The sequence below is a fragment of the Suricata suricatta genome, chromosome 7 (assembly GCF_006229205.1).
Source record: "Suricata suricatta isolate VVHF042 chromosome 7, meerkat_22Aug2017_6uvM2_HiC, whole genome shotgun sequence".
In the NCBI taxonomy this organism is placed as follows: domain Eukaryota; kingdom Metazoa; phylum Chordata; class Mammalia; order Carnivora; family Herpestidae; genus Suricata; species Suricata suricatta.
In genome coordinates, this window is record NC_043706.1 from 2,442,453 (window position 1) to 2,452,749 (window position 10,297).

At 41.0% G+C, this 10,297-nt stretch overlaps 1 protein-coding gene and 1 long non-coding RNA gene across 2 annotated transcripts in view; both read left to right on the forward strand.

The window, feature by feature from the left end:
* Positions 1-225, forward strand: part of LOC115296286 (putative olfactory receptor 2B8) — a 4,411-nt gene extending 4,186 nt beyond the window's left edge. The window contains exon 2 of the mRNA XM_029944769.1: positions 203-225. Within this exon, the coding sequence (XP_029800629.1) occupies positions 203-225 (23 nt within the window). The remainder of the gene's footprint in view (positions 1-202) is intronic.
* A 1,310-nt stretch (positions 226-1,535) lies between these two features.
* Positions 1,536-10,297, forward strand: part of LOC115296420 — a 29,948-nt gene continuing 21,186 nt past the window's right edge. Inside the window, exon 1 of the long non-coding RNA XR_003910883.1 lies at positions 1,536-1,594. This is a non-coding gene — a long non-coding RNA (uncharacterized LOC115296420). The remainder of the gene's footprint in view (positions 1,595-10,297) is intronic.

Here is a 10,297-nt window from a genome sequence, read left to right on the forward strand (position 1 = left end):
TCTGAAAGTTTTATCCAAATGGTCACTAAAAAACCCTCAAATGAACATTCCTGGGTACAAAACCCCTCAGGATATCTGACACACAATAAATAGTCAACACATTAAAAAAAAGAAGAAACCCTCAAGGTCTCATGAAGCAACACAGCCTTATGTTTTGGCTGAGTAACAACCTCTCTGCTCTTAAGGACACAGAACCCTGTAGTAAAGCAGATTTATTTCGTTTAAGTGAATATTTGAATGGTATTTGAGTGTTTATATTACATGGGAGTAAGTTATAGATAAAAAAGATTTCTGGGATCCAGACAAAATTTAAAAAGAAATCACCTAAAAGACTAAACATAAGTTCAGAACTGTTTATAACATTTGTCTAATGTTAGGAATCTGCCTCCCCATGGTCTCCATGCTTTCTCTCTCAGGCGATGAGGTAATGGAAATGGCCACCAATATTAATTGAGCTATTGCTCTTTGATTTTTAACCAATCCCTCTAGCATGGCTGCAGTGATTGTCCCCAAGACGTGGCTAAACTGTTTTATTCCATCTGTCATTAGCACCTGGGGCTCAGGACGGTCATTATGCTCTAGAGGCATCAATGGATTCTTCCAGGTCTTTTGCCATCTGAGGAACACAGAGTATACGCCGTACTCAGGTAATGAGTGTTTGTAGAGACCCAGAGTGTCAGGGGACTCACAAGAAACACAAATCTCAACCAGCAGATTTACCACTCATTAGCAAATGTACAAAATAAGAAGGGAACGTGTTGTATCCGGCAGGACCCAGACCTATCAGACACACTTCGGGGTCCCCCTCATGCAATGGACAGCATTTTGTGTCTCCAGTGTGGGGCTCTTTTATGTGGTCCATGTCAGCACAGAGAAGTTATGGGGTTTTTCAGTTCACATGTCCCTAGCTTAGTAGCCATGATCTGGCCTGAGGACTGTTGTGTGTTTGCAAAATGGCAGTGTGTATAGTGTAGGGTTACTGCACTCTGAGCAGACACTATACATCCTGCTAACTCACTACTGACATCAGAGTGCAGTCACCCCTGTAAGACGCTCCTGTGTCTCCTAGTCTGCACATTTCACCGCTTCTGTTTGCCAGAGTCCTGCTGTGACCTGTCTCATTGAGGAGGCAGGAGCAGATCACAGATCCCTGGCAACCCCACCCTTTGCAGGTGACTTGGTTTTGGATGCTTGCTTTGTGACACAGGTGAGAGGTTTCTTTCACTGTTGTGGTGCTGTCGCATGTCTGACACTTGGTGGAGCAGACTCTGGGAACCACTGTGTGTGAATTCATGGTTTGTGGGGGAAGGGGTTCTGGGTGTAAATGCAGAAAAGGGAGGGTGAATGACTGGAGGTCAGAGGGGTCAGGGGAATGGGTTCCTGAAAAAGACCTAAGGACAGGTTCGTGGCTTCTGGGAAGGGACAATTCCTTCTTTCCCCAGGTTGTTCCTGCTGTTTCAGAATTAAATTGACAGGAGACAGAGTAACAGGAGAAAACACCCAAACTCTTAGTACCTGATGGGATCCTGAACTGTTCAAGAGCTCCATGGAACAAACTAGACCCTATTTTGATGTCATTAGAGAAACACACAAGGTAAACATTTAGAAATGCCATCTTTCCATCTTGACGTTGAAATTTTGGTCACGAGAGGACGGTGCTTGTGGATGGGATAATGAAGAACACTCTCAAGTAGTAACTTTGCAGGGAGCTTTTTGTCTTCTTTTTTTTTTTCATGGAATTTTACTTCCTTTATTGGGCAGCAACAAAGAATGGAGGAAGCGCCTTGTTCTTCATAGGCATTACTTTAAAAATTTTAGCATGTGTATTCAAAATCAAGCAAAGTCATCAAACAATTCTTTGATAATAGCCAACAAAGGCATTGTACAAACATGGTTTTAAAAATTGTTCCTTGAGAACCTTTTTGTTCTCTCATCAGCTTACAGGTGGCGAGGTTCCAATTCTGGTATGTTTCTTTAACACATGTATTTGTTGGTGTTTTTATTTTCTATTTTTATTTTTTGCACTTAATTTTTTTATTGTGACAAGATACATGTAACATACAATTTACATTTTTACCGTTTTTAAGTGTACAGTTCAGTGACATTAATTAGTCACAGTCTTGTGGAACTACTGCTACACTAAGCTCCACAGTTTTCTCATATTTCCATCTAAAACTCTGTATCCATTAAATAATAACTTCTCATTCTCTCCTCCACCCAGCCCCTGCCAAGCATCATTCTGCTTTCTGTCTTTATAAATTTGGTTACTCTAGGTACTTCATAGATTGCCTTTTTATTATTAGCTTATTTTACTTAGTAAAAGATCCTCAAGTTTCATTCAGTAAGTATGTGCTGGATTCCCTTCCTTTTCAGGGTTGAATAATATTCCATCCTATGTTGGATATTAACCACTTATCTTTTTTTTTAACTTATAGTTTATTGTCAAGTTGGTTTCCATATAATACGCAGTGCTCTTCCCCACAAGTGCCCTCCTCCCTGACCATCACCCCCCTTCCCTTTTCCCCATGCCCTTTCAGCCCCCAATTTGTTTTTCAGTCTTCAAGGGTCTCTCATGATTTGCCTCCCTCCCACGCCCTAACTCTTCCCCCCCGTCCCCTCCCCATGGTCCTCTGTTAGGTTTCTCCTGTTAGACCTATGAGTGAAAACATATGGTAGCTGTCCTTCTCTGCCTGACTTATTTCGCTTAGTATGACACTTTTGAGGTCCATCCACTTTGCTATGAATGGCCAGACTTTATTCTTTCTCATTGCCATGTAGTATTCTATTGTATATATAAACCACATCTTCTTTTTTTTTTTACTTTTTTTAATTAATAGTTTATTGCCAAGTTGGTTTCCATGTAACACCCAGTGCTCTTCACCACAAGTGCCCCTCTCTATTACCATCACCCCCCATCCCCTTTCCTCCCTTGTCAGCCCTCAGTTTGTTTTCAGTATTCAAGAGTCTTTCATGATTTGCCTCCCTCCTTCTCCCTAACTTTCTTCCCCCCCTTCGCATGTTCCCCTGTTAGGTTTCTCCTGATAGACATATGAGTGCAAACATATGGTATCTGTCCTTCTCTGCCTGACTTATTTCACTTAGCATGACACCCTTGAGGTCCATCCACTTTGCTACAAATTGCCAGTTTTCATTCTTTCTCATTGTCATGTAATAATCCATTGTGTATATATACCACATCTTCTTGATCCATTCATCAGGTGATGGACATTTAGGCTCTTTCCATGATTTGGCTATTGTAGAAAGTGCCACTATGAACATTGGGGTAGATGTGCTCCTATGCATCAGCACTTCTGTATCCTTGGGTGGATCCCCAGCAGTGCTATTGCTGGTTTATAGGGGAGTTGTCCTGAAAGATTTTTGAGGAACCTCCACACTGCTTTCCAGGGTGACTATACCGGTTTACATTCCTACTAACAGTGTAGGAGGGTGCCCATTTCTCCACATTCTCACCAGCATCTGTAGTCTCTTGATTTGTTCATTTTAGCCACTCTGACTGGCTTGAGGTGGATTTGTACGGCTTTGATTTATATTTCCTTGTGATGAGTGGTTTTGATTTTTATTTCCTTAGTGATGAGTGATGCTGAGCATCGTTTCATGTGTCTGTTGGTTATCTGAATATCCTGATTGGAATAGTGTGTATTCATGTCTTCTGCCCATTTCTTCACTGGATTATTTATTTTTTGGGTGTGGAGTTTGGTGAATTCCTTGTAGATTTTGAATGCTAGCCCTTTATCCAATATGTCATTTGCCATTATCTTTTCCCATTTTGTCAGTTGCCTATTAGTTTTTTTTTTTACTCTTTCCTTTGCATTGCAGAAGCTTTTTATCTTGATGAGGTCCCAATAGTTCATTTTTGCTCTTGATTCCCTTACCTTTGGGGATGTGTTCAATAGGAAAGTTCTGGATTTGAGGTCAAGGGGGCTGTTTCCTGTTTCCTCCTCTAGGGTTTTGATGGTTTTCTGTCTCACATTCAGGTCCTTCAGCCATTTTGAGTTTATTTTTGTGAATGGTGTAAGAAAGTGGTCTAGCTTCATTCTTCTGCATGTTGCTGTCCAGTTCTCCCAGCATCACCTGCTAAAGAAGCTGTCTTTTTTCCATTTGATTCTATTTCCTGTTTTGTCAAAGATTAGTTGGCCATACATTTGTGGGTCCAGTCCTGGGCTCTGTATTCTATTCTATTTGTCTATGTGGCTGTTTTTGTTCCAATACCATACTGTCTTGATGATCACAGTTTTTATTTACTTTTCACTTTTTCAAGTGTTTATTAAATTCCATAAGTTAATTTACAGTGTAATATTAGTTTCAGGAGTAGAATTCACTTATTCATCACTTACATCACCCAGCACTCATCACAACTGGTGACTCTTTAATTTCCATCACCATTTCATCCCCACCCCCAGTAATCCTATTTGTACTCTATAGTGAAGAGTCTGTTTCCTGGTTTGCCTCTTTTTTTCCCCATGTTTATCTGTTTTGTCTCTTAAATTCCAAGTGTGAGTGAAATCTTATTTGTTTTCTCTGACTGATTTATTTCTCTTAGCTTAATACATTCTAGCTCCATTCACATTGTTGCAAATGACTAGTTTTCATACTTTTTGATGGCTGAATAATATTCCATTGTCATGTACAATGTTATCTCCACTTCATAATTTGACTATTTTTTACAGCACATCTGTAAACTTTGGGATGCATTGTGCCACTTTTTGTATCCTTTGGGTAAATACCTAGTAGTGCAATTGGTGGGTCATAAGGTAGTTCTATTTTTAACTTTTTGAAGAACCTCTGCAGCTTTCTACCAACAGAGCAAGAGGGTTCGCCTTTCTCCATATCCTCACCAACTCCAATTGTTTTCTGTGTCATTAATGTTAGGCATTCTGACTCATGTGAAGAGATATCTTGTACTCTTGATTTGTATTTCCTTGTTGATGAGTGATCTCAAGAATCTTTTCATGTGCCTCATAGACATTTGGCTATCTTCTTTGGAGAAGTGTTTATTCAATGTCTCTTGCTCACTTTTAAAAATGTTTGTTTGAGAGAGGGAGAGAGAGAGAGAGAGACAGAGAGAGAGAGAGAGAGAGAGAGAGAGAGAGAGAGAGAGGGAGAGAGAGAATCGCAAGTAGGCTCTGCACTGTCAGCACAGAGCATCAAGGGGGGCTCAAACTCACAAACTGTGAGATCATGACCTGGGTGAATGTCAGATGTTTAACTGAATGAACCACCCAGACACAAACCTCTCCTGCTCATTTTTTCATGGGCTTTAAGTTAAATTTAGCAATTGAAAATAAAATGAAATAGAAACAACTCTCCCTCTTCTACATCTCTTCCTGATTCTCTCTCATTGCTCTCCCTCTTTTTCCCTCATCTCTACTCTCTCTGAAATGTGCATATATTTTTAGAGCACTTTAGGTCTTATTAATCCAGACCAAAAGACCTTTATACCTATGACTAATGCAAATTAAAGGTCCATGAATTGATTTTTCTTATATTAAATATAAATGATTTACTTTTTGTGATATGTGCTATTAAACTGGTATTCACTATGTCAATGTCAATGAGTCCATCATTTATTCAAATTGTTATGGATAAAAGCCCATTGCCCTGTCTTATATCATGATAGATCCAACCCCTGCCACCTTTTGTTTCTGAAGATTTCTTTTAAAAATTGCTAAATACTTGGTCTTGACAGGAAACATTTGGTAAGAAAGGATGGACCAGAAAAATGGAAGTTCTTTCACTGGGTTTATCCTGCTGGGTTTCTCTGACTGACCTCAACTGGAGAGAATCCTCTTTGTGGTTCTCCTGATCTTCTATCTACTCACCCTGCTGGGAAACACAACCATCATTGCACTGTCCCGCCTGGACCCACACCTTCACACTCCCATGTACTTTTTCCTCTCCAGCCTGAGCTTTCTGGACCTGTGTTACACGACCAGCACTGTCCCTCAGCTCCTAGTCCATCTCAGAGGGGCAGACAAGTCCATCTCCTTTGGCGGCTGTGTAGCTCAGCTGTTCATCTCTCTAAGGTTGGGATGCACAGAATACATCCTCCTAGGGGTGATGGCATTTGACCACTATGTAGCTGTTTGCAGGCCCTGGCATACATGGTGATCATGCATCTCATCTCTGTGTCCTGATGGGTTCTGCATCGTGGTTCACTGGTTTTATCCTCTCTGCATTGCAGACAGTGCTTATCTTTCTTATTCTACTTTGTGGCAGAAATAAAGTAGACCACTTCTTTTGTCATGTCCCCCCACTGTTCAAGCATATCAGTGTTGCCACCACTACATATGAGTCTGAGATCTTATTTTTCAGTATGGCCTTGGTTTATTTTCATATCCCTGACATTAATCATGCTCTCTTATGGTTGGATTGTCAGGGCAGTATTAAGTATAAAGTGAGAGAGGAGGAGCCAAGATGGCAGAGAGGAAGGAAACTCTGTAAACTTCGTCTACCCCATCTATTGAACTGAGAAGGACATTATTCCCATCTGCAAGAGTGGAAGGAGAAAATTCGGAATCCAGAAAGGAGACAACCTCAAAGATACCTGAGTGAGTGAGTGCGAACTGGGGAGATTGGAAAATGGGCCAGCCCAAGACGGGCAGGAGAATTGGGAGCCCCAGCCCAACACGGGGCAAGCACGCTGAGCTTGAGAGACAAGGGAAGAGACAGAGAAACTGAACACGCTCATAGTACTGTCTCTGGGGAAGAGATAAAGAACGTTTAACCATGCTTGGAAAGAGAAACTCTCACTCCATATTTAACTGCTGGGCAACGTGAATCCCAAACCCAGGTGGCACAAGGGAAGGAGCAGCTTCCTGCCCTGCACCATCCCAGCGGGGAGTAGGCAGTCACTGCAGTGGCCCCAGGGGCGCTCACTTCAACCTCGGCGATGGGAGTAGGAGCACCAACCTCATTTCCACAGCACATCTCACCTCCAGCACTGGCCGTGTGAATCCCAAAACCCGGGTGTCAACAGGGAAAAAATAGCCCCCACCCCAACGCGATCCAGGCAGAGAGTTGGCAGTGGTGGAGGCCGGGGCTCGCGCTTATGCTGCAGGAGCTCACAGCTTGTTTCCAGCAGCACCCAGCACCTCAGGCAACAGCAGCGCAAATCCCAGCTGGTGCCAAGAGACACTCTCCTTCCCCCTAGGCTATTGCTATCCTGACTGTGGGCTGAGAGTCTGCAGGGGTGTCTGTGAGGGCATGCAATACTCCTCATGCTGAGCACCTCGCCTCAGGGAGCACACCTTGCCTCAGGCAGCAGCAGCTGAAATCCCGGCCTGAGACAGAAAAACTGATCCCTCTCCCTAAGAAGACAGCTGCCAAAGCAAGTACATCTCTTCTGTGGAAGCATAAAAGTGCATGCACTAGGATTTTGAACCGAGGTAGGCCTGGAAAATACAACTTGGCTCAGCTGCAGCACAAGGAGATCCGACTCATTAGAGTGGCCTGCAGTGCCTAGTCTCAGCAGAGTGTGGCATGCTGCTATTTTACTCTCTACAGCCACCAAGGTGGAGCCTCTGAGACCTACCACACCAAACCATGCCTATCCGCAAGGGGGAGCTGCTGCTTTTTTTTTCTTTTTTTTATATTCCTTCTCTTTGTACTTAATTTTTATTATTATTACCTTTTTTACTTAAATGTTTAAAAATTTCTACTCCTTATTTTCCTTTCTCCTCTCTCCCTCATTTTTTTTCTTTCTTACGATCCAGATATATTTTCCTATATCTCATCATTACCTCTCCCCTCAACTGGTCATACACTTTTAGATTGTCCATTGTTCTTTGTTGTTGCTGACCCCCTTTATTATTTTCTTTTCTACTCTTCTTTTTGTCTCTTTCCTCTCTATTTTCTTTTTTCCTTTCCACCCTTTAATTGTTTGTTTGTTTAAGTTGTCTGTGCATTTGTGTGCTTCTGTTCCCTCTGTGTTTGTCTGTCTGTTTTCCTTCATAGGGCTACACCAAGAAACAACCCAAAGTGTGCATGACGGCAAGTCCCAAATATCGCTGAGTAGGGAAATAAAATATTCAAAGGCACAACAAGAGAAACCGAGAGACAGCATTAAAAGAATATTTCCTGAAATGACAGGCCCTGGACAGTCAATAAGCCACCTATAACAGAGAAATATTAACAAGTGCACAGAGGACAATGAGCCTTTTAAAGCTGACAGGACACAGAAAACCAGCAAAAATGACAAAACGAAGGAACTCTCCCCTGAAGAACCTCCAGGAAGAAGTCACAGCCACAGAACTGCTCAAGGCAGATCTAGACAACATACTGGATCAAGAATTTAAAAAAACTTGTAATAAAATTAATCACTGGGGTTGAAAAAAGCATCAAAGAAGCAACTGAGACAATGACTAGGGACCTTCAAAATAGGTGTGATGAGTTAAAAAAAAAAGGATATAAATGAGGTGAATAACAAACTGGAGGCAGCCACCTCAAGGATTGACGAGGCAGAGAGAAGAATAGGTAAATTAGAAGATATAGTTATAGCAAAAGAAGAAAAGCTGAAAAAAAGAGAGGAGAAACTGATCCTGGAGCAGGAAAGAAGAATTCGAGACCTGAGTGATACAATCATGGAACAACATCCATATCATAGGAATTCCTGAAGAGGAAGAAAGAGAGAAAGGTCCTGAAGGGATACTAGACCAAATTATAACCGAGAATTTCCCAAATCTAGGAAAAGAAAGAGACATTCAAATTCAAGAGGCACAAAGAACCCCCATAAGACGTAATTTGAATCAGCCTTCAGCACGACATTACATAGTGAAACTGGCAAAAGATAAAGATAAAGAGACAATTCTGAAAGCAGCTAAGGAGAAAAGGGCCCTCAAGTACAAAAGAAAATTATCAGAGTGGTTACAGACCTATTTAATGAAACTTGGTAGGTCAAGAAGGAATGGCAGGAAATCTTCAATGTGATGAACATAAAAACATGCAGCCAAGAATCCTTTATCCAGCAAGCCTGTCATTCAAAATAGGAGAGATAAAAGTGTTCCCAAATAAACAAATATTGAGAGAATTCATGACCACCAAACCAGCCCTACAAGAAATCCTAAGAGGGACTTTATGAGGGAAATGTTGCAAAGAATACAAAGTGCCAGAGACATCGCTATATACATGAATTCTATGGAGAACACAATGACTCTAAACCCACATTTTCCAATAATAATACTGAATGTCAATGGACTGAATGCTCCAACCAAGAGACACAGAGTAGCATAATGGATAAAAAAAAATCCATCCTTTTTGCTGTCTTCAAGAGACTCATTTTCGACCTAAAGATACCTTCACGTTGAAAGTAAAGGGATCGAGAAATATCTATCATGCGACTGGAAGCTAAAAGAAAGCTGGAGTAGCCATACTTATATCAGACAAACTGGACTTTACAGTAAAGGCAGTAACAAGAGATGAAGAAGGACATTATACAATAATTGCAGGATCTCTCCATCAGGAAGAGCTAACAATTATAAATATCTATGCACCAAATTTTGGAGTGCACAAATACATAAAACAATAAACCACAGACAGAAACAATCTTATTGATAACAATGTGCTAATTGCAGGGGACTTTAATACTCCACTGACAGCAATGGATAGCTCAAATAGACAGAAAATCACCAAAGAAGCAATGGACCTGAACGACACATTAGAACGCAAGGAATTGATAGATATATTCAAAACTCTGCATCCTGAATTTAGGAAATTCACCTTCTTTTCAAGTGTACATGGCACATTCTCCAAGATAGATCACATACTGGGGCATAAAGCAGCCCTCCATAACTATAAATGAATAGGAATCATACCATGCACACTTTCCGATCACAATGCTATGAAACTTGAAATTAACCACAGGAAAAAAAGTCTGGAAAACTTTCAAAAATGTGGAGGTTAAAAACCACCCTACTAAAGAATGATTGGGCTAATCAGGCAATTAAAGAAGGAATTTAAAAATATATGGAAACCAATGAAAATGAAAATACAACAATCCAAAATCTCTGGGACGCAGCCAAGGCAGTCCTAAGAGGAAAGTATATTGCAATCCAGGCCAATTTCAACAAGCTAGAAAAAGCGCAAATTCAAAATCTAATGGAGCACCTACTGGAACTAGAAAGGAAGAAGCAAGAGCACCCCAAACCCAGCAGAAGAAAAGAAATAATAAAAATCAGGCAGAAATAATCAATATAGAATCCAAAAAAACAGTCGAGCAGATCAATGAAACTGAGTTGGTTCTTTGAAAAGATAAACAAAATTGATAAATCTCTAGCCAGAC